At 48.5% G+C, this 24,635-nt stretch overlaps 1 protein-coding gene across 1 annotated transcript; it reads right to left on the minus strand.

Annotated features, from left to right (window-relative positions):
• Positions 1–892: 892 nt before the first annotated feature.
• On the minus strand, positions 893–20,873 carry TMED10 (transmembrane p24 trafficking protein 10). The gene is made up of 5 exons (XM_077819160.1): positions 20,629–20,873; positions 15,596–15,716; positions 10,944–11,017; positions 3,536–3,662; positions 893–3,142 (listed from the first exon to the last, which is right to left on the minus strand). Exons 1-5 carry the CDS (start codon positions 20,839–20,841, stop codon positions 3,021–3,023), a joined length of 657 nt encoding a protein of 218 aa, XP_077675286.1. The 5' UTR covers positions 20,842–20,873; the 3' UTR covers positions 893–3,020.
• Between the last annotated feature and the right edge of the window lie 3,762 nt (positions 20,874–24,635).

Below are 24,635 nucleotides of genomic sequence, written 5' to 3' on the forward strand. Positions count from 1 at the left end.
TGAAAACACTAGTCCAAAATCCTTTCCTCTACTGCAAAGCCAGGGGTGTTCTAGAGAATGATGCAGCAGCACTGGTCATGGGGGGAGTTAGTAATTACCCATCTCACCATATGGGGCACCTGGGGAAATGGTGCAGGAAGGGGTGCACACTTCCAGTACTACAGTTCCCGCGTCTCCCAGCAAGAGGTACAGGAGCACAGCAGGGGACACTGCCTGCATACAATAAGAAAATTGCCTAGTAGTCACTCCATTCAGTGCATATTTGTCACTCACACTGGGCAAACTCATGTTTGGGATTTAAAGTTCCCTCTGTAGAATAGACCTGAAGTTAATTCCTATTCATTAAGAGAAATGGGGTTAACTTGGACTGTATGTCACAGAGAACCGACAATGAGATACGGAGCCTTTTACCTCCAGAGCACCAGCCCATGTCAGTTACCAGCTGAGAGTTATTTGGTGAAACCATTTGATGGTCTCAGTCCAGTTGCTTCACAGAAGATGGGCCCCACATGATCAGATGGCATAGTTAGTAGAAAGGGCAAGGATTTAATGAACCAGAGACACTCTCACTGTTAGAGGTGGTCCTTCTAGGTCAGCGTGAGTGCTGTTTATCCTGCTGATGCCTGTGCTGTACCTGTTCTGCAAACTGAAGGCCCGCAATCTCCAGGCCTACCAACCTGATCCCTTTCAGCAGCGCAGAATTCACTTACATTCTTTAGACAAATTTAATTTACAAAGTTACTGAGGTTAAAGGGGAGGAAATTACAAATCTCCTTGAAGCGCTGAGGCTTCCTGGGTTCCCAGGTTAGCATGCCAGCAGACAGGAGTGCAAGGAGAAGCAGTTAGTGAGAATGTGGCATGAAGAGGACAAGAGTCACACAATTCAGGAGGGTTATTTTTCCAGAGGAAACTTTATTTGAGAAAAATGACAAAATCCCCAGACCAGTAATTACAGGCAATTCTGTTCCCCAGTTACCACAAGAGCTAAGAGCAGAGACAGAGGCTGAGCAACATCAATGTGACTACAGAGCAACAGTCACCCGGGTGTAATCCTAGCCTCACAACCTCATTTACGTAAGAGATCTCACTGTGCCAACTTAGCGAACGGGTGAGCAAAAGCAGAGACAGGAGAAGCGCCTCCAAACATTCTTTTCATTCTCACCTTTTTTAAGCCTTAGCAGATCTGCTACAGACTTCAGACTGTGGGAAGCTAAACTACCCATAACTATCTCTTCTAGCTCAGTCCCTTCCTGAGACATCACTGCTGTGGTGTTGTAACAGCTTCCCAGTGCTTAAGGGATAAAGCAGGTGGGCCTTGGGTTCTGAACAGAGCTGTTAAAAAAGCAGTTTGGGCACTTGCAGGTAGAACTAACAAGGTCAGGATCTTGTAGGTGGAGAAGAGGGGCTAGTGAGGAAAGAGCAAAAAGCCTAAAAAAATACAAGATTTCAGGACAAATGATACAAAACTCCGACATGTCTAATGGATTTAGAAGACAATGGAAGGTCTTACTTCCAATTTTCTCCTCTTCCTTCCTGGCTGCCTCTGGGCTTTTTTTTAATAGCAGAAGGATAAATTCAGACTAGAAAAACATTTCACAAAATAACTTCAGAAAACACAGACACTGCTTTTTCTGAATGGCAGAGAGACCTCTGGGCTGGAAGGACAAGGGGTGTGTGACCAGGGGCTAGGCCCTGATGGTCTCTTTGCTCAAAGGGAATGCAGAGAAGATGAAAGAATTTTCATCATTCTGCCCAGAAACCCCTGTGGGGTAAGTCCAGGAAACGGACCTACCTGGTTTTCTCCAGCCTGACCGCTTTAATCCAACACCATGCTGGACGCAGTAAGACTACAAAGGGCCTCTCACTACATGCAGCACAGCTGTTCTCACCAGTTTAGGGGAGTCTCCAAGACATTTCTGCCATTATCACTTGCTCTCGTCAACTCAGAGACCCTCAGAAGGGGCACATCCATGTTCCCATTGTGTACTGTACTCCAGTTCATCTGCACTCCCTCGGCTCCTCTGAATGCCAGCGTCCCACACATCCCCAGAACACAAAGCAGGGCATGTCACATACAGGGAATGAAGGTCCAGCCAGCTACACTCGGCATTAACTCTAGCAGTGTCAGATGAGAAGAGGGCCTCACAAAGTTCCCAACCTACCATGCTCCCATTCCAAAGATGGGTCCAAGCCTGCACTGCAATCTGTATTTGAGCAAGGCCTTCTGCCTCCACGCAAAGGTCCCTCAGTGACCAAGGCGCTTTCAGGAAACTGCTGCATCGTTTCAGAAAGAGAAGCAAATCCAACACAAACACATGGGGACAGGGTGGGGCTGACTCTCAACAGATTGTTTGAGTCAGGCAGGCTTCTCTTCAGGCTCAGCAACATCTTGCTGAGCCTGTTAGCTCCCCTTCCTCCAAACCCATCCCTTATCTGCCTGAATGCATTGACCCATCATTGCAAAGATTCCAGCTCCCACAGGGAGAAACACCAAGGTCTATGACAGAGGCTAAAATTCAGTGCCCGCTCCCTGCTAGCACTGTAACCTGTCACTTTGCACCAAGCTCTGTTTGCATAGGGCTGGGTTCCAGAACATCAGAGTTCGGAGTTTCCCCCCTCCCCAAATTCTAGCTGCATGGTACCTAATGAGCTTAGCCAGTTCAAGTGGCTCAGAGTAACGCGATGGTCACAGACAGATGGGAGACACCAAGCTTCGAATATAAAAGGAGAAAAGACAGCGTGCAAAACCAACTGCAGCTGTCATAGAAACAAGTTTTATTTCATCACTGCCTTAGGAGTCCCCAAACCCACCACAACCTCCCCCGCCCCCACCATCCAACAGGAGGTCAGAAGCCCCTTTGTAGTCTCCAGTGCTTATACTCCCCTCCCCCCTTTGGGGACAGTTCCTGCAGAAAACCTCCAGTCAGCATGTATCATGTGCAAGATGGCTCTGGAGGGCCATGGCTGGGTCCCAGCGGTGTCCAGCTGGGTCTGAGAGGAGGGGAAGGGGAATTGCCCCTTTACTCAATCAGCTTCTTGGCCTTGAAGAAGCGACGCAGATAGAAGACCTGCCAGGTGGCCAGTCCAATGAGACAGAACATGGAGAAGATGCTGAAGTACAGGACCCGGATGTTGGTTGACTCTGAAACAGACAAACCAATACAGAGAAGCTCAGATGCCCAGAGTCAGGATAGAGGATCCTCTTGAGGGGAAGGTCTCCCAGAATTCATCTTCCCTCACTCCTACAGAGCTTCAACGGTGAAATTTCAGGAAATTTGGTGGTGAGGAGGAGGGAACTGGGGGCTGAGCAGATGCAGCACCAACATGAGGCTATTTTCCCATGGCAGAATCGTGAGCATTGTGTGGGAGGAAAGGAATTGACTTCTAGAAAGGACTGGTTGAGCGTTCCCCTCCCAGAAGTTTAAAGGTGACAGCTGTAATTGCCTAATCTCCAAATTCTGTCCCATTAACCCAGACATCGTGAGTGTATAGATCTTACAGCTGCAGTCGTCCCCGGGAGTACATGGACTCTTACCATTGGTGTCCCGCATCTCCTCCTCTCGTTTCTTCATGTAAGCAAAGTCATTGACAATGGACTCAGAGAGGTCCTCCAGGCGCCGCAGTTCCACTTCCAGGGGCTTCAACTTCTCCACCTTAGCAATCTGTTAAGGGGAGAATCAGTGAGTCACTAAGCTAGAAGCAGCAGCTCTTACATGGGCCGAGGCAATCAGCCCGAGCCCATTCTTCATCCCCACATGGCCCAGATCTGGGGCATCTCTCCCTTATGACAGTGTCCTCTGCAGGCCAGAAAACCACAGGTAACCCCAAAACAGCGAGGTTCTGCACACTGTTACTCCATCTACCCCATCCACTCCTAGCAAGACACCTGCTCCTGCTCACAGCAGGAACATAGCATGTGTGCACGTATTTAAACACATTCCCTTCTGACTCTCCCTAGTTCTCGTTCATTCAGAATTGGTTTCCGGGGCTTGGGCTGGTGGAGTCTGCCATGTGGCTGAAAGTTACATGTTCTTGTGTGGGTGGTGTGGTAACTCCATGCCAAAGGCCTGCACTCAGGCCCTCCTCACATGCCACAGGAAGGGTACAGAAAAAAAAAAAAGACACAGGAAATTCAAATACAAAGCCCACTCTGGTATTGCAACAACTTCAGGATTGAAAATTTAAACACAACAAGTCAGAAAGTTCTAAGTTCCCCTACCCAGAAGCACGGTAACTTGACTACATTGCACTTAAATCTAAGGCGTAAACATAAGCACACACAATATGGGAACACGATGTAGATGGGGGCTGCTGGGAACAGAGTGGATAAAAATTGTTTATTTTTTTTTAAATAAAATGTTTTAGATTTTTAAAATTTAAATATGATTTTTTAAAAAATGTAAATACAGGTTTATTTTTAAAAATACACCTATTTAAAATTAAATTTGAAATTAAGTTATTATAATCTATTCAAATAATTTAAATTAAATAAATAAATATGTCTGGTGCCAACTTTTTTAAAAAAATCAAACCACTGAACTTATTGAAGTTACTGGCTAAGCACCTGGAGTCAGCTTTTGACTGCAGTAGCCTCTTCTGCAGGTGCAGAGAGAATATTTTCTTCATTTCAGTTCATTCACCTAGTTCAAGTTAATGACTAACTCATTAAAAGTTAAGAAAGCAATAGGAGTCAAAAGAGCAGAAAAACTAGTTTCCCCTCTTTCATCTATAGGCATGAGAGGATGAGATCTACTAGTTCTAAAATCCTGAAGGATGCGGTGACCAGAAAAAATTACCTCAATTCATTAACTATGGATAATATTTCCTTTGTTTAACAAATTAATTAGATTTAAATGCAAAACATATTTTGATAAACTTTTTTCTTATGTATTCAGCACATTTAAAATAATTTTCGTTAAATAAATAAATAAAATACCGTGTGTACATTTTTCACTGAATTTGAATTTGTGTACAAATAGAGCTAGACAGAAACTAGAAATAAAAAATTAACATCTAGGAAATAAGAAATGCATCATTCATTTTCTGACACAATAAAAATATAAAAATCAAGAATCCAAATAAATAGAAGTTCAGCTACATAATAATTGCTTAAACACATGTATAGATACAATGTATCCTTCCTGGTTAGCAAAAAGAAGTACCAAATTTAGTGTAAAATCTATATTGGAAAACCAACATGTTTTAATGGTTATCAATCAATGAGAATCAACCTTTCTTTAGGAAAATAACTAAAAAGTAAAAAATGAAAAACATGATTAAAATTGATTATTTAAATCAAGGTTTCCTGCTAATTTAAATAATGATTAAAATCAATCAGCTCTGGCTTGAAAGCAGATTACATTTCTTGCCATTGCTACATCTAAATTCTCCACCTTAGTGTAGCAGTAACGCAGGTTCCTGCTCTGAATTCACCATTATTAGTATTGCCATCTGCTCTGTGGAGCCATACAGATGTACTAATATACCTAGTAAGGAATCTATTTGTCAAAAAAATGTTCCTGAATCTTTTTTGTTTTCTGTATTGTAACAGACATACTTGCTGACAGGTATTTTGAAATACATTACCAAAATAATTGAAAATGGCGTGATTATAGTGTGTTATTTTGACAAATAAAATATGCAGAATTTTGCAGAATTTTTGATTTTTGGCACAGAATTCCCTCATGAATACTATTTGTTTCTGCAAGTAATTGAGTCACTGTGTGAGGAACACTGCACAGAGTGAGTATCCCCATTGAAACAAATGCTTTGCCAGACTGGGGCGTTACTGAATGGCATAGCTAATATCTAGTGTAGTACTCAGCATGTCACTGTACAATCACTGGACTAGAATTGAAATTGTTGTAGACAATAGATTAGAAATGCAATGGGAGTGGAGGCTCCAGCATGGCAGCAGGGAGTGCACGCCACTGGCTGCAGAGGTGGGGGATCGCCCTGCCCCCCCGGGACATGGACTTGGCAGTGGGGCTGCACCCAACCCTTACACAGCACAAGGGCCAGGCCTGCCCCACCCCAGGGCCCCATCCCTCTGGGCCACGTGCATGCATTAGAAAGCGAGAGGGACACTCTCTCACACACACCCAACCTGCCCCCCCAATCCAGGTGTGGGACAAGCAGGCTCAGCCTGCCAGGATCCAAGTGTGGAAGGGTTAGTGTGGGGGAGCCAGGTGTGGGGTGAGTGTGTTCTGTGGGGAGCAATCTGAGTGTGGCCGGCTCAAGGGGTGGGGAGGTCCAGGTGCAATCTCGATACACAGAGGCTTGAGGGGGGGGTTCCAGGTGCAGGGAGAATAGGACTCGGGGGGGGGGAGAAGGTGGTTGGGGCTCAGCAAGGAATGTCTGGGGGAGGAAGCATGGGGCTTGGCAAGAGGGGGACTAGGTGCAGGGAGCTCAGCAGGGAGGTCTGAGTGCTGGGGGAGTGGGACTTGGTGGGGTGGGGGTCTGGGTGTAGTTGGTTGGGGCTCAGTAGGGTGGAGGTCCGGATGCAGAGGGCTCGGCAGGGTGGGGGTTCAAGTGTGAGGGGCTCAGCAGGGGATGGTCTGGGTATGGGGGTGGGAGTCTGGACGAAAGGTGGGGCTTGGTGCAAGGGGGGTCTGGATGGGGGGATGGCGGGGTGTGTGTGTGTGGGGGGGGGGGGGTCTGGATGTCTGGAGGTGGGTCTGACCCAACCCTGGCCCCAGGAAGGCTTGTGCAGGGGAAAAGGAAGTCCTTTCTCTCCCCTCCCAGCCCAGCTGGAGCCCAGCACATGGTAGGAGTCACTGGCCGGGGCATCCCCAGCCCTGCTGCTCCCTCGCTCTGGGCACACCATGATAATGAGCAAGAGGGACAGAATCTTGCACTCCCACCCAGCCCCCTGACGTGGTGTTTTGTGTCTCCCCCCGGCTGCTCCCGATGCCCAAACCAGATGGTACCACGCTGCCTGGGACCGGTGCATGAATCAAATACTCTGCAGGCAAAAAGGTAAAATCTGCAGGGAACAATCATTCTGTGCTTGTGCAGAGGTGCAGAATTCCCCCAGGAGTAAAATAGACAGCACGGAGTATTCTGCTCAAGCTGCTTTTTGTGCAGCCAACGGGGGAGCTCAAAGCTGGGGATTCAAAAACAGTGATTTTAAAAAAAGTAGCAGCAAGAGAGAGTGGATTTAAAAAGATATTTAGAATCAGACCGATTAGCAGCGAATTGATCATTTCAGTAAAGGGCTTTTCGCATACCATGCCGCCACCTCAATTAACCCCCCTTCCCATACAGGGGCCCGCAGCACACAACCTTTCCCAGTAGCTTTGGGTACGTTTACACTGCAATAAAAATCCCGCGGCACCAGGTGTCAAGAGCCCTGGTGACTCTGGCATGGGTTACGGGGCTAAAAATTGCAATGGAGAGTTTCAGGCTCGGTTTAGAGCCTGGGGTCTAAAACCCCACAAGGAAGGTGGGTCTCAGAGCCCCAGCTCTAGTCCAAGCATGAACCTCTCCACTGCAATTTTTAGCCCCACAGCCTGAGCCCTGAGACAACTGACCCAGGCTTTGAGACTGGGTGCCACAGGCTTTTTACTGCAGTGTAGACATACCCTCAGTTACTAAATCTCTGGTCAGGCACCTGATGAAACAAGTCTGGAAGTGAGACTCAGATGACTTCCTCTATGATGATGTTCTCCACATCCAGAACTGAAGGATGGTGAATGGAAAGACTCTACTGGGAAAAGCATAAGCTTCTCACTGGACCAAGCCCTCAACACCCCTTTGCATACTTGCAGGACTGAAGGGGGTTAATCCCCTACAAATATACCCAGGGCTTCCAGGGTACCCACCTGTCCGCCACGATGCCACTATTCCATGATTAACAAGCCTGGATGTTCTGAGGGCTTGTCTACAGTGGGATTTTTGCAGTGGCACAGTTACACAGGTGCAAACTCCTACCTAGTTGTGCTGCACTAGTATGAAAATGACTTGTACAGGTGCAGCTTACCTAGTTTGAAATTGGGGTAAGCCACACAAGTGCCAATCATTTTTTACACTGGTGCAACCCATCTATAATAGGAACTTGCATCTGTGTGAACGACCTCCACCCCCAACCCTGCCCATCCATACTTCTCTCTCTCCACTAAGACTTAATCAGCCACTTGTCTTTGGGGTAAGAATTTAATTTGATTCACAGTTAGAGGGATACTGAAAGCTGAATTTTGCAGCAGGCCTCGACTGGCACCATATTTCAACATGAGGGGCAATAGCACAGTCCTTTGAATCCAGCTCTATGTAATTCATAGACTGTGCACTAGGGGGCAATCCTTCCTCTGCCAGCTATGACCAAGCTCTTCCTCTCTGTGTTGTGACTACTTGGAGGTAATGTGCAGTACCAAGAAAGGACAGACCTCTTCTGCAGAAGGGGCCCCAAAAATGTGTGTGGGTATTGGACACCCAGCATCTTCATTGGCCCTTTCTCTAGGCCAAGGAAAGTCCTTAGGGCATAGGAGCTGCTGAATCAGGGGGTTTCCCATGTCTGGAGGCCCTGTTTTCACATATTAGAATCATAGGACTGGAAGGGACCTCAAGAGGTCTTCTAGTCCAGTTCCCTGCACTCATGGCAGGACTAAGTGCTACCTAGAACATCTGTGATAGGAGTTTGTCGAACCTATTCTTAAAGGCCACCAATGATGGGGATTCCACAGCATCACTAAGTAATTTGTTTCAATGTTTAGCTACCCTTACAGTTAGAGAGTTTTCCTAATGTCTAACCTAAATCTCCCTTGCTGCAATTTAAACTCATTATTTCTTCTCTTGTTCTCAGTGGATAAGGAGAACAATTTCTCACCCTCCTCTTTATAACAACCTTTGATGTACTTGAAGACTTATGTTCCCCCTCTGTCTTTTCTTCTCCAGACTAAACAAAAACATTTATTTTTCAATCTTTCCTCTTAGGTCATGTTTTTTAGATCTTTAATAATTTTTGTTGCTCTTCTCTGGACTTCTCCAATTTGTCCACATCTTTTCTGAAGTGTGGTGCACAGAACTGCGCCCAATACTCCAGCTGAGGCCACAGCAATGCTAAGTGGAGTGGAAGAATTTTTTCTTATGTCTTGCTTACAACACGCCTACTAATATTATGGGAATGCTGCCTCATGTTCTCTTTCAGCCTCACTGTGTGGGACTGAGCAAGAGCCTTCTCCTCTGCCACTCCTGCTGCTAGCACCTCTCCTTGTCTCTTTTCCTTTGATTACTCTCCTAAAACAAGTAAGGGACACAGAGTGGCACGAGGATTCTGTACACTGAGTAAACACCACACAGTTGCACGGCTCCCTCTCGCCCTAATGCTAAGCTTTGCCAGTAGGGATGATTAGGAATGCCCGCCCACCCACACTCTGCCTGGCATACACCATGGGGTGGAAACACTGGGGCAGACTCTTAGCCTGAGTCTATTTCTCGATGCCTAATCTCTGGGAGCAGAACCTGATGTGTAGGTAGATAAAACGAATGAGCACTGTCCACCTCAGCGTGGATAGAAAGGAGGGGCAGTGACTTCTGCTTGTGGGAGAAGGGGAGCCTGCAGGGTAACTTGACAAAAAGCTTCTTGGAGAACAACTCCCTTGGCTTTCTCTGTGGGTGCGGCCTCGGCCCAGCTGTGCGCATCAGGTTCACGGCCTAACTCAATTCCTAGCAGGGAAAACAATGGTCTTGTGCTTGAGGTACTGGGCTGAGACTTTGGAGATCAAAATTCTTTTCTTAGCTCAGCTACAGGCTTCCTAAATGACCTTTGGAAAGTCCCTTCCCCTCTCTGCGCCTCCACTCTTCATCTGTAAAATGGGAATAGTACTTAATCTTTCAAATACACACAATTATAGTCCTGTTATATTCCCACCTAAACACATTTAGCACCAATCCCCATTTTGCTGTTCTCTGAGCTCAGTATAATTTGTTAATATCCAGATGGTAGAAGCCCAGAACTGGCTGTAGTGTCCCAAATGCAGTCAGCCCAAAGCACAGAGAGGGCCTGTCCCCTCCCCGCTCCAGGAAGTGAGGTCTTTACCTACCTACCTCAGAACGGCACGAACCCTTTTTGCTGCCATCTAACACTGCAAACTCCTGCCTAATTTGCTGCCCACTCTACTCCCTGAACCATTCCTGCTTCCCAGGTATATCCTTTCATGTGGCTTTCAGTTATTATTCTCACTGAACACATACAAGAGCTTTCCCCAGTTTACGACTGATCTTCCCAAGCACCAGCCCTGCAGGGGTCAAAAGCCAGAAAATACAAGCTTAGAAAAAACCTGGGTAACAGTTTACAAGAGAGCTACCATACTTCACTTCCCTCTCCCTCCCCAAACCAGCTCGTGACTGTCCCAGGTAATTGGTATCCCATGTCCAGGCCAAACAACAGGGGCCCCACCTGCGGCACGAACAGCAAGGCACAATCCTCCTCCCCGCGTACTGCTCAGCATGCCTCAGCACTTCAAGCCAACCTGCAGACTTGTATTGGAAGCTCTTCTGACTGTGAGAAACACTGCAATTGTCCCTGGAAAGGCAGCTGCCCCCTCCGGGGAGGCTGCGGATCAGCACCTCTCGTGGCTATGAATGGAAATTATAAAGCTTCACATTTAGGAGGATTTGCCTTTTCCTTGCATTGCCCTCTGCTGTTGGGGCAGTGGAAACTACTGGTGTCAGCCTGTTATTGAGTCCAGTACCTAAACCCAAAAACCAAGTCATGCTGGCTGGCTGAGAAACTTACCTCTTGGGCCTTAGCCCACCCAGAATTAGAGCAGCAGGGTTTTTTTAGATCTCTACCGCATGAGACGCTAATGGAAGCTCCCAGCTGCAGATAGGCTGTCATCACAGCTGGGAAAGCAGTTTCCTATCGCAAGCCCCAGATCCAAACACAGCATCATGTGATTGCTAGGAAGGAGCTCGGAGGTACCGGCAGTAGACAAGGGACATACCTCCTCATAGTTCTTTGCTTCCACTCCATGCTTCATGTCCAGGATCACGAGCTGGTCCAGCATCCGCCCCGTTCCTGGAAGCGCATTGAAAGGATTCATTGTGTGCAGCTCTCAGGCTGCCAGGAACTAACCAACCCCCTCATTGGAGAGAGATTCACAACACTCCTCCCCCGGGGAATCTCCAGCCAGCTGCAGAGGCAGCACAGTCCTGCTTAAAATCACAGGACCTTCTGAATGAACCCGGGCTGATGGCAGGGCTCCCAGAGACAATGAGAACAAGCTGTAGCTAAGAGCACTAAGCGCGCAGGACACAAGCCGCTGCCAGGAACCAAAACTGTTAAAATGTGCCCAGACTTTGAATTGGGCTTCCCAAGGCAGAGGAGACACAGCCACCTCCACTCAGCAGACGGGCTAGAGACACACACGAGTGGAGCAAGACCTACAGACAACAGCCACCCCAGGGTGCAGGGCGTTGCAAATATGAAGGGGGACAGCCAAAAAATAAGCTAGGGGAGCCTAAAGCCAACAGGGGCTACAGCCAACTACCACATCTGGGAGAGGACAGGGGAAAAAGATCACAAGTATATAGGATTTTCCAGAGCATCTCATATTTCAGCCACATCAAGCTGCCTGTTCCACCACATCACCCAACTAGGAAGTGTTCGCAGATGAGAGACCCTCCCTGTCCAAATACCCTGTAGCCTAAATGAAAGTGCCTGGACACTACCAGTTCTAATCTCACCTCTACTGATTGTGCACTTCAGAATCCTTATCATGAAGCACAGTCAAGGGTTCCCTACTCATACATCATTCCCTCAATTTACAAATAAGTTAAATGCAGAGTTACACAAGGTCACTTCAAGCAGAGCTGGGAAAATATCCCTGATTTCTAATATAACAGGCACAAGTTTTATTCCCCTCAGCTACACAAGCTTTCAGAATGAATGTGTCAAAGTGATGTGTTTGGCTATCCTGTCTCTAACCAACCACTTCTCTAACCATTAGATAACACTTCCCTCCGAAAGCCGAGAACAAAATCCAAGATTCCTACTCTCCAACATTCTACTGCTGTCTACCAAAAAGTTGTATAACCCACTGGCAACATGTGTGTCTTGCACCCTCTTCTAGCGGCTGTTCCACACTGAGTATAAGGTATTCCTTTAGCTCAAGCAAGAGATGTCTCTGCTGTGGATCTGAAGGCCCGGGATTCAGACTTGGGGAGGGAGGAAGGTCCTTATGGTTGCACAGGATGGAATTTTTTTTTGTCTAGTTGTTGTTTAAAAAACTGGTCAATATAATTCACAGAGAGAGGAAAAATCCTTAAAACAGAATTAAAAACCATTACAATCTGCCAGTGACACCATGATACGCAGCAAACGCTGGTGGTTTCACATTTCAGCAATTTGCCACACGTTTTGTTTATGTCATGCAGACAAATTAGGAGGCTGAGAGGGAGGGTGGGCAGCTACAGCCAACAGTCACACAAGGGCCTTCAACGCACACAGATCAGCGGGGGATTTTTTACATATTATGTAAATTACAGAAGTTTGGGTGGGGTTTTGGGACCCTCAGGCTGAGGTGAGGAGAACAAGAAGCCTGGTGGACAGGACAACAAACCCTGAAGCATGAGATAAGGGGAGAGCCACCCAAATAGCAGGAAGAGAGTGAGAGCTAGTGAGTGCACTAGGGGTGGAGAGCAGGCACTTTGTGAGCGGTTAATATTTTCAGGGGCTTCCAGATGGTGATCCCCTGGGAGGCTGCTGGGCCTGGGGCACAGGATGGTTTCCTTTGGGTCCCAATGATCTTCAATAAACTCCCTGCTCCCTCTTGTAGCTGAGGAATTGGTGGTGTCAAGACGTGAAGCAAAATCAGTGATCCTGGGGTTTTAGCGACTGGGAGTCCTGATTCACTCTGCCCAGCTCCTGCAAAGCCCTTTGTGAAGATGGGGCCTTTCACGGGCCACTTCAGAAGAGCTGCTGGAGCTACCCCCAAGTGGGGAGAGAGTAGGTGGGCCTGGGGCAACTTCACTGGGGTCCACACGACTACTAATGTGCCAGCTCAGAGGGGAAACATGCAAGTTAACCTGTGTCCTCAGACGAAACTGTTAAAGGTCTGTTCTCCCCAAAAGGAAGGTAGGAAGAGAACAGGCTGCTCCAGACAGACAGGGTCTCTGTGCTCCTAAGGCGGGGTGCCAGGCAGAGAGGGAAGGTGCTGCCCCAGGCTTTGGCAGTAAAGTGATGCTCCAGTCCCCCCGAGAATCCAGCTCCTGCTATTCCATTGCCGGGGGTGGAGAATGTGGCCAGTTCTCCACACTGGCCTTAACAGCAATTCTGACCTGAGCCTTGTAACGCAGCAATTGTCAGACCAGGGCAAATGGATAAAGGAGGAGGGAAACAGCCTGATGTACACCACCCACACTCAGAGGAGATGCTAGGAGAGATCCCCATGTCTGGCAAGCTGCCCTGTTCCAGATCCTGGGGCCCTGTACAAGGAACTGATCAGCCACCTTTCACTTCCTCTTCCCCATTCCTGTGGCTGGGGGTTGAGAAATCCTAGTTGTTCAGAACCCACCTGGCCCAACGGCTCTGCGTTTTCTCCACCAACAGTTCCTGCTGCCCAGCTTGCCCTCCCAGGGAAGCCAGAGCTCTGCTAGTGATGAGTTCCTCCCTGGCTACAGGCCCAGCTGGGGCTGCTCTGCTCACAGACGCCAAAGGGGTCCAGTAGGAAACCCCTTAACAGGGCTGCCAGGCGAATTATCCAACTGAATTAGCTCAGCAAAATTAAATTTCCCCAGAGCTAACATTCCAGAGGAGCCAGGACCTTCCTCTCCAAGAGACTCAACCCCCAAAGCCCTGGATCAGGCCCCCCCCCACCAGTCACCACAGTGCAGCCAACTAGTTTTAACACTCCCTTGTACCCAGGCGTGGGGAAGACGCAGGTGGTTGCCCAACTTGCAACATGCTCTGTTTGTAAGGTCTCAGGCACCAGACTCTGGGGGCACAGAGAACAGGGATTTCCAATTCTCATGCAGAGCCAGGCACCCTCAAGTACAAGCCCCCCAGAGAGGACTCCAGGACAACAAGCTCAGTTGAGTGGCTCCTGGCCACCCAACTCTGGAGTCATTTCACTGATAAGTTTCTGAGTGGAGGCTGCATCTGGCTATACTCTGCACCCATCACTACGGAAATCTCTAAAAGAAACCCACAGTGACATAAGGGAGTCTGGAAGCAGGTATTTAAGACCATCGAAGAAGAGCTGTGAGGGGCTGGGACCATGCTAGGAACCCTTGCTAGCTGCTGCATGAGCAAGAAGCCATGCCACCCCAGACTGTGATTATGAAAGCGAAGAATGGGTATGTGATTCTGCTGGGAGACTTCTCAGGAAAAGCCAATGGTGTGGGTGACTCATTGGGGGCAGTCTCCCAGATGAGTCAGCATTGCCCCCAATACCCCTAGGCAGGACTGTGCTCCTGGAGGAGCCATCTTTCGAATGAGAAATAAAATCAAAGCCCTAATTTGGTCAGGATGTTGGTTATAACACCCTGATTCTTATGCAACGTGGCACAGGATCTTCAGCATTGCACAAGAATCAGAGTATTACAATCTACAGCCTGACCAAATCCCAAGCCAGGTTATTGTCTGCCATTTCAGCTAGTCCTAAATCCGGCGCAGAATAGCTCCGCCATCCCACACCAAAGTGCCTCCATTTAGGTTGGGGGTGGGAGTGAAGCAATCTCTATGGCCAGTCCGCAAAGCGCTCTGGAATCCTGTAGGATAAGGCATAAGAGGAATGGAATCACAAAAGAGGAACCATTGCAGTGACTGTGAGAAGAGGTGAGCACGCCAAGTCAAAGTAAGGCTACAGCAGGGATCAGCCCAGCCCTCCCCAGACGGGGGATGGAACCCACATGCCTGCAGATTTCAGGGTGTTTGTTCTTAACTTGATCGCAGCTACTCAGCAGAGAGAGTAGCAAATGCGTCACCCACAGGAAATGGCAGCCCCAGTGCTCGTTAGGCAACTGTCCCTGCAGCACAACGACAAGGACTGACGTCCGGCTCACTTCCTCTTCCCTCTGTCAAAGTATCACTCAAAGGAAGAGACACCCTATGCAACCAGAGGCAACTACCGCAGGGTGCTGCAACCCCACTGGGAAAGGGCTTCAAGCCCAGCACAGGGCTGCTGCAACATGGTGCACCCAAGAAAGAGACCACACTCTACCACCAAAGAGGAGGAGGAAGAAGTGGACAAATAGGGAGGACAAAAGGGTATCAGCCTACTCTATGCTGCCAGAATTGGGATGCGAGGAGAGGCAGCATGGGAGCAGCACTTCTGGGATGCCCACTTGCTCCTACAGTCACCATCACAATTCCCTGTCGGTGACCCCATTCCTCTTGTGCCCAGGCCTGAAGGATCCCATAGTGATCATGCAGGTGAGCTGCAAGGATCTTTTCACCCCCTAATGCAAGCGACAGCTGTTCTGCACCAGTAACACGAAACTCCTCACCTCAGAGGATCCCATTCCTCTCAGCATGAAGAATCCCAAAGTGCTTTGCAAACTGGACATTGAAATTGCTTCATCCTGACCCCTCACCCCAACATATTGCACCAAGAGCAAGGAAGAGGGAGGGCTGGGAGCAGCTTTCTACACTCACCCACAGGGAGCTTGCTCTCGAAGCAAGCCTCGAACATATCATAGTCTTCAGTGGTGAAGGCGAACTTGCCTTTCGTGGCATCCTCCTTGGAGTAGAGGATGTGTCCAGCTGAGTCAGTTATCTGTAGGAGAGACAGACAGCAAGAGTGGCTCAAGAACAGTCACAGGCAGGAGCACAGTCCCTCAATGACACATGGACAAACTTAACAGGCTCTTTTGGGCCCTCTTTAGGATTTGCTGCATTTTGCTTCCACCTGCCCCATTTCAATTCCTCTTCTCCCCCACGCTGGCAAAAACAGCAGGCTTCTAGGATCTGATGTCACTGGATTTTTAGTTAAAACATCCTGGACACAGACTAATTTAAGTTGTCTAATTCCCTGAATCCTTGTTCATTGCCTCCTTAGCTTCTCCTTAGGATTGTAAATTCCCAAAGCAACGCTCCGCAAAACACAGAGATACTCTGGTTCCTACAGCAAGAGGTATCGAGGGACAAACAGAACAGACTCTCCAGCAGCAGAACTGCAGAAAGGGCATATGTGCAGCATTAGCTCCAAATGCCAATATGCCCTGAGCTGGGCAATGTTTGGGTGCCAAGGTTTGTAGAAGTGACACCTCACAGCACAGCTCAGAGGCAGGACTGCAGATCAGACAGACTATATATGCAGAAGGAGTAACTGCTATTTTGTGCTGATATCACAAAATTATTTAGATTAATCAAATCTAGAGACTGTTCTAACAAAATTACATTAACTGACAGCACCATGGCAGGTGCCACTCAGGAAAGACATCACCGTGTATAGCTTAATTAAAACCTCTTCTCAGCGTGCAGCAGTGTTAAAAAAAACCAGCAAACAAATATGCCAACTGATATAGTGAAGGTTTTAATGCCACTGTATAAATCAATGGTATGCCCTTATGATTCTCCCATCTCAAAAGACATAGCAGAAATAAAGGGGTGCTGAGATGATTAGAGGTCTAGAAAGTATTCCAAATGAAGACATTGAGACCTTCAGGACTACTTACAGAGGAGATAAGAAAACACAGAGACAACAAAACAGTCAGTGAAATGGAAAGGCAACATATTTACAATGGAAAGGAAATACTTTTTCTATTAACACAACACCTAATTAACTTCCTGCCAGAGGATATAATTGAGGCCAAGAACTTAGTAGGATTCAAAAAAGGTTGAGATATTTATATGGATAATGAGAACAACCAGGTTCATTAGACAAGTTAAAAATAATAAGGGACATAAACTCTCATGCTAAAGAGTATAAGCCATAGCTGGCAGGAGGTTCGGAGGAAACTTCCTCTGTGGGCAGGTGATTCCATAATTGTCTATTATGGGGTTTTTCTTGCACCTTCCTTGGAACTATGTGGTACTTTTCAGTGTCAGAGACAGGAGGCTGGACTAAGCGACTCACTGCTTTGGTACTGCAGTTCCTATGCAGAGCTTCATCTTAATCCAAGCAGCAGAGAGACTACAAGGTACACTCGATCAGCTTCTTGGTTAGCCTACCCTGCATATCATTCACAGAGCAACTATGATTAACCATATTCAAATTATTCAGGAAGATACTGTATTGAGTTTGCACATTGGAGTCCCATGAAGGAAACAAAGAAAAGGACCTACTTTAAAGGGTATCTTGTATTTGGAGTACTGCCTTTTAAAGTTGACTGGGATTCTCACTGCTGTGCTCTGGGGGAAGCTCTGAGTGCTATCTTTCCACAAAAACGGTTGTGCGGTATGCAGGCCTGATCCGTTTTTGCCTTGTCTCTAACACTAGCAGCAGAATGCCGGGGATGGGGGATAGATAAGCGTTCAAATTGCACTCCCTGCATCAGTCCCAAGCCAGGGCCAGGGAACCTAATGATCCGACCAGCGGACCAAATTCGGTGATGAATCCTGATCATGTGCCACCTGAGGCACGTTGCGCATACGCTAAGAAGAAGTAGAATCCCCAGAAGTAGCATTTCAGACAGTGGCAGCTCTGCTGTCTGCTTCCATCAGTATTGGATACCCGTTATTCAGACTCAGTCAGACACATTACCCATCAAGCTGGGCGTGTGGGGGGGAAGCAGCTTATAGCCCAGCCAACACTCTTGTGGAAGGACAGGCTAACCTGAAAGGAATTCTTCTTAATGTTCAAACGTTATTTACAGTAATGCCATCCCCTACAGACAAAGCATTGTTCTCTGTCTTGACAAACAGCCCATCAATTCCCCACACTGCCAGCTTAAACAATGAGATAGCTCCATGTGACCAGGCCCAAGCGGGACGTCATCCACCCAAGAGCATCCACTCTGCAGCCAGCTGGCACATTGTGCAGATCCCTCAGGAACAGAGGGTACTTCTGTTAGTGTTGGGATTTCACAAACACACAGGGCCCAGCTCAGTGACAGGAACCATCTTCAATACAACACACAGTAACTACCAACCTCCTATACCCTGGTGACCTAGTGCTGGGAGCCTGCTCTGACAACCTGACCTTCCGGGCTGTGGGGAAGGTGCCACCTGGAGACATCCTGTCCTAAACAAACCCCCCTACCCCCACTGCACAAACACACCCAATAGAAAAGGAGCCCAAACCTAACATCCTGAGAACACAAGTGTTGGCCACAGCACCCCTGCATGACAAGGGAAGGGGGCAAGAAATGGCTGAAGTGCTGCAAGGAGGTGGGGATGACTTTCAACTCAAGCTTGCTTAACATTCTAATAAAATAAATCACATTTCCCTCTGCCAGTGATACTAACCTCAGTGCCCCATAAAGTAGCAAAGCCAGACTGCAACCCTGGCACAAGAGTAATCCTGCATCAGGGACCTGGCTTTCTGTGGCAGACAGAAGTCTCAGAAGAGGAAGTGGAATCAGATGTACAAAGGATGGGCAAGCAAAGAACCAGGAGACACTGGATCACTGAGTGAGAACAGAGGGGAGAGCACAGTTCTGAAAAGACTGCAAAGCACAAACTCTGCTCGTACAGGGCTCTATAATCCACCACACCACCATGAGCTTTATATGTGCCATGTGTTATCAGAAAAACAACTGCAGAAATATTTGAGTTCTTAAACCACTGTGTATCCATCCTTCTTACAATGAATCCAGAATGCAATGAATGTACAGAGCTGAGGCAGAGAGAGCGAGCGAGCTTAGGCCAGATCTACACTAAAAAGTTAGGTTGATCCAGCTACGTCACTCAGGAGTGTGAAAAGTGTGGACCTTACTACCGCCTCCTGGGGAGGTGGATTAATTAAAGCGACTTGAGAACCTCCCATCACTGTAGTGAGGATCTACACTGAAGTGCTGAAGTTTGTAGCAGTTTAAATGTAGCCTAACATTTAATAAATTTAAAAAATATCTAAAAGAGCCTTTCTAGACATAAAAGTAGCATAAGGGCTGATATCCTGGGACCGTCCTGGGTTCGAGGCAGATGTTGTCTCTCTCACTGTGAAGCTGGGAATCTTCCCTTTCCAGTAGGATAATACTTCTTATTCTGGCCCTGAGGATTCATAAGATATTAGACTTAAGATTATCACAAATTCTCAAGCCTTCTGGACCTCAGGCAGGGACAATTAGGGGGGAAAATTCCACATTTAAGAAGAAAGAAAAAGCGTGTCTCTGGCAAACTGATTCAAAAGGTGACACCACTGCTCGTGTGGGTGGGCGGTGATAGTGAAGTTAGAAGTGGCCACCAGAGAGGACATGTTATTGGGTGGGATGCAAGCAAGGCTGTCAAAACTGCATTAGAATGGCAGTTTGTCACATGGATGGTGTATTATTCATGCACACACTGCTTGACCTTAACCTCAGCTCCAACAACCCTTTCACGTCCTCTCATGTCCTTCTTGTGCTCCCACTTCTGTGCTTTCTTCCTTGCATAAAATGCCCTCTAAGCACCAGTGGACCAAACTGCCACCCTCCCCTCAGTAAACCTGCCACTAACAGACCCGGCAACAGCAAGAAAGGAATAGAGTCTCCAGATAATGCTATCTCCATGACCATCTCCTCAATCCCGCCACACTGTGTCACATGTAGAAAGCGAGCCCTGGTGTGGCCCTGTTACTGTAACCCTGTCCCAATCTGTAGTCCTACTGTGCAATGTGAAGAGCAAACCCCAGCATCACTTCTGCTGTCACTCTCCTCCCGGTGCACACAGATCAAGCTGGACGTGGCCTTGTGGCTGTGACCAATCCTCCCAGTGTGCCATATGCACAGAGTGAACCTCGATATGCCCCTATGGCTGTCACCCATCCCCCAGCGTGCCACATGCACAGAGTGAACCCCAATGTGGCTCTATGGCTGTGACACATCCCCCCAGCATGCCATGTGCACAGAGTGAATCTCGACATGGCTCTATGGCTGTGACACATCCACATTGGACTTCACATTGGAGAGCACATGGCAGACTGGGGGCTCTATGGCTGTGACCCCTCCCCCTAAGCATGCGATGAGCACAGAGTGGATCCCAATGTGGCTCTATGGCTGTGACCCACCCCCCGGCCTGCCATGTGCACAGAGTGAACCCCAACGTGGCCCTAAAGCTGTGACCCACCCCCCGGGGTGCCATGTGCACAGAGTGAACCCCAACGCGGCCCTATGGCTGTGACCCACCCCCCGGCGTGCCATGTGCACAGAGTGAACCCCAACGTGGCCCTATGGCTGTGACCCACCCCCCGGCGTGCCATGTGCACAGAGTGAACCCCAACGTGGCCCTATGGCTGTGACCCACCCCCCCCAACATGACATGAGCACAGAGTGAACCCCGATGTGGCCCTATGGCTGTGACCCATCCCGCCAGCGTGCCATGTGCACAGACTGAACCGCAGTGGGCCCTGTGGCCGTGGCAATGGGGTGGGGAGCACTTCCTTCCGTGGGTCCCGCAGAGCCCAGCTCAGGGCCAAGTCACGCCGCTCCCCGACCCGAGCAGGCCCGGCCTGAACCGGGGAACCGCTCCCCCTCCGGGCCTCTACCCATGGGGACCGAGGACCTCGCCCCCCGCCCTCGGTCCGACTGGGCCCCGGCCGCCCCCCGCACCTTGAGATTGGCGGACGGGCCGCTGGCCGCCCCCGGCGGGGCCCCGATTTCGTACTCGCCGGTGACCAGCGTGTCGCGGTGGATCTCCTCGCGCAGGCACTTGCGGGCCTTGCCCGGCAGCTGGAAGGAGATGGGCCGCGCCGGGCCCAGCAGGAGTAGGGCCAGAGCCAGGGCCGGGCCGAGCCGAGGGCAGCCGGGAACAGGTAGCGGCATGGCGGCGGATCCGGCTCCCACAGGCCGCGCTCCCCGCCCCCGCGCACCATGTGACCCTCCGCCGGCCCGCCTGCGTGAGGGGGAGGGGGCCGGGGCCACCATGGCATAGGGGGAATGGAGGGGTGAGGGGATAATGGTTCAGGGGGAGCCGGCGGGAGGACAAAGCCATGAGGCTGAGGGCTTGGCGGAGGAGAGCAGGGGCGGGTATTGGAGAAAGCAGGGGGAAGGAAGCAGGGCATTAGGGAGAGCCTCTGGGGAGGAAGGGACTGGAGACTTCGTGGTGTAGGGCGGCATTAGCTGTGTGGTAATGTTAAAAGTTGAAGCTGACCAGGTGTAAAAGAGAGCAATGAGCCCCCAAACAACAACTGACTGCGCCTAGGGGAGAAAGAGAGAAATGTGGGGCTGGAAGAGCCCTGGAGCGCTCAGCAAGTACCGCCCCTGCACTGTGGCAGGACCAAGTCAAATCTAGACCATCCCTGACAGGTGTCTGGGCAACCTGTTCTTAAAAACCTCCAGTGATGGGGGTTCAGCAACCTCCCTTGGAAACCTGTTTCAGAGCTTTTAAACTGTCCTTGTAGTTAGAAAGTTTTTTCTAATATTTAATCTAAATTTTCCTTGCTGCAGATGAAGCTCATTACTTCTCCCATGTATCATGGCTGTTGAGAACCCAGTTGATCACAGCCCTCTTTATAACAGTCCTTAACATATTTGAAGACTATCAGGTCTTCCCCCTTGTCATCTTTTCTTAAGACTAAACATCCCTATTTTTTTAACCTTTCCTCATAGGTCAGGTTTTTTAAACCTTTTATCTTTTAGAAAAAAGAAAAGGAGTACTTGTGGCACCTTAGAGACTAACCAATTTATTTGAGCATAAGCTTTCGTGAGCTACAGCTCACTTCATCGGTTGCATACTGTGGAAAATACAGAAGATGTTTTTATACACACAAACCATGAAAAAATGGGTGTTTACCTCTACAAAAGGTTTTCTCTCCTCCCACCCCACTCTCCTGCTGGTAATAGCTTATCTAAAGTGATCACTCTCCTTACAATTACCAGCAGGAGAGTGGGGTTGGGGGAGAGAAAACCTTTTGTAGAGGTAAACACCCATTTTTTCATGCTTTGTGTGTATAAAAACATCTTCTATACTTTCCACAGTATGCATCCGATGAAGTGAGCTGTAGCTCACGAAAGCTTATGCTCAAATAAATTGGTTAGTCTCTAAGGTGCCACAAGTACTCCTTTTCTTTTTGCGAATACAGACTAACACGGCTGTTACTCTCAAATTTATCTTTTAGGTTTCTGTCCTATGGACTCTCAACAATTTGTCCGTATCTTTCCTAACGTGTGGCACCCAGAACTGGACAGTACTCCAGCTGAGGCCTCACCAACACAGTGCTTAATTTTAATGAGAGAGGTGCCAGGGCTCAAGCAATTTTTTTACATTCATAACTGATGCAGCAAGCCCAGAGGTACCGGGGCTATGAACTGCCAAGCTCAGAGGTGCCAGTGCTCAGACCTGGCAAGCCCTGACACAAATTAAGCACTGCACCAATGCCAAGTAGAGCAGGACAATTACCTCCTGTGTCTCAGGCTATATGTACATTTAGATCACCTGTAGCACTTCAGTGTAGACCAGGGATGGGCAAACTACAGGCCGGGGACCACATCCGGCCCTTCAGACATTTGAATCTCAAGCTCCAGCTGGGGAGCAGGATCTGGGGCTTTCCCCGCTCCAGCCGGGGAGTGGGTTCGGGGACTTGCCCCGCTCTGAGTGGCTCCCAGAAGCAGCGGCATGCCCCACCTCCAGCTCCTACACATAGGGGCAGCCAAGGGTCTCCACACACTGCCCCCGCCACAGGCACCACCCCCGCAGCTCCTATTGGCCAGGAACCACGGCCAATGGGAGCTGCAGGGGCAGCGCCTGCGGATGGGGCAGCGTGCGGAGCTGCCTGGCTGCATCTCTGCATAGGAGCCTGAGGAGGGACATGCTGCTGTTTCTGGGAGCTGCTTGAGCTAAGCACCACCCAGAGGCTGCATCCCTGACCCCATCCCATGCCCCAACTCCCTGCCCCAGCCCTGATCCCCCCTCCTTCCCTCCAAACCCCTTGGTCCCAGCCCGGAGCACCCTCCTGCACCCCAAACCCTCATCCCCAGCCCCACCCCAGAGCCCACACCCCCTCCCGCACCCACCCCCCAATTTCATGAGCATTCATGGCCCGCCATACAATTTCTGTACCCAGATGTGGCCCTCAGGCCCAAAAGTTTGCCCACCACCGGTGTAGACACTACACCGATGGGAGGGGTTCTTTCATCATTGTAGTAAATTCACCTCACCGAGAGGCAGTAGCTAGGCTGACGGAAGAATTCATCTGTTGACCTAGCACTGTCTACATGGGGACTTAAATCAGCTTAACTATGTCCCTCGGGGGTGTGAATTTTTTACACTCCTGAGTAACATAGCTTGGTCAATCTAATTTTCTAGTGTAGCTCAGACCTTACATATGACACTCCTCTTAACGCTATATCTAACTTATCTAAATATTCTTTAACCTGTCCTTTTCCTGTTGTTAATATTAATTGTGCTGCACAACTGGTCACCATTAACCTTTTCAGTGAAAACTGAAACCAAATAGGCATTAAACCCCTCAGCCTTCTTCAAGTCATCAGTTATTAGCTCTCCTTCCCACCTACATAGAGGGCCTACACTTTCCTTCATCTTTCTATTGCTCCAAATGTATTTAAAGAACCTCTTCTTATTTCCTTTTGTCCCTTGCTAGGTGAAACTCATTTTACTTAGCCTTTCTGATTTTGTCCCTGCATGTTTGTACTATTCTTTTGTATTCCTCCTAAGTAATTCACCCATGTTGTTGAAGGATTCCCTTTTTGTTTTTCAGGTCATTAAAGAGCTGATGCATCCATATTGACCTTTTGCTAGTCTTCCTATTTTTCCTTTGCATCAGGATAATTTGCAGTTTTGCCTTTAATATTGTCTCCTTGAGAAACTGCCAGCTCTTCTGAACTTCTTTATCCCTTAGATTTTCTTCCCATGGGACCTTAACTACCAGCTCTCTCAGTTTGTTAAAATCTGCTATTTTGAATTCCATTGTCCTTATTCTGCTGCTGCTCTCACTTCTTCCTTTCTTTACCATCATGAAATCTATCATTTTATGATCACTTTCACCCAAATTGCCTTCACCTTCAGATTGGCTACCAATTCCTCCTTTTTGGTAAAAAACAAGTCTAGAATGGCTGTCCCTCTGGTTACTTCTTCCACTTTCTGAAACAAAAAATTGTCCCCAATACATTCAAAGAACTTACTGGAAATTTTGTGTTTTGCCATATTACTTTTTCAATGGATATGTGGATAGTTAAAGTTCTCCATTACTATTAGCTCTTGTGTTTTGGATATTTCTGTTATTTGTTCTAGAAATGTCCTCTTCCTGATTTGGTGAGCTGTAGTAGACCTCTACCATGTTGTCATCCCTATTTTTTTCCCCTTTATCATTACCCAGAGACTTTCAACTGGTCTGCCTCTCACATCCTTCTGGACCTCAGAACAAGTGTATACATTCTTGATGTATAGTGTACCACTTCCTTCCTTTTTATCCTGGCAGTCCTTCCTGACCAAGCTGTTCCGCCGCATACCTATATTCCAGTTATGAGACCTATTCCACCAAGATGGCAGAAATGGCATTGTGCTGTGTAGCTGCCTGCTGCTGAATCAGGAACCACCACTGCTGGCAAATGGGCACAGGGCCATGAAATCCTGAACAATGTGTATATCCCAGTTCTGA

The sequence above is a fragment of the Eretmochelys imbricata genome, chromosome 6 (genome assembly GCF_965152235.1).
Source record: "Eretmochelys imbricata isolate rEreImb1 chromosome 6, rEreImb1.hap1, whole genome shotgun sequence".
NCBI classification, from domain to species: Eukaryota; Metazoa; Chordata; order Testudines; family Cheloniidae; genus Eretmochelys; species Eretmochelys imbricata.

Coding starts and splice junctions, on each gene's coding strand:
- TMED10 (XM_077819160.1), bottom strand. CDS start 20,841: ATGCCGCTACCTGTTCCCGGCTGCCCTCGGCTCGGCCCGGCCCTGGCT. Junction 15,717..20,628: donor GCCCGTCCGCCAATCTCAAG/GTGCGGGGGGCG, acceptor TCTCTCCTACAG/ATAACTGACTCAGCTGGACA. Junction 11,018..15,595: donor CGAGAGCAAGCTCCCTGTGG/GTGAGTGTAGAA, acceptor ATGCGCTTCCAG/GAACGGGGCGGATGCTGGAC.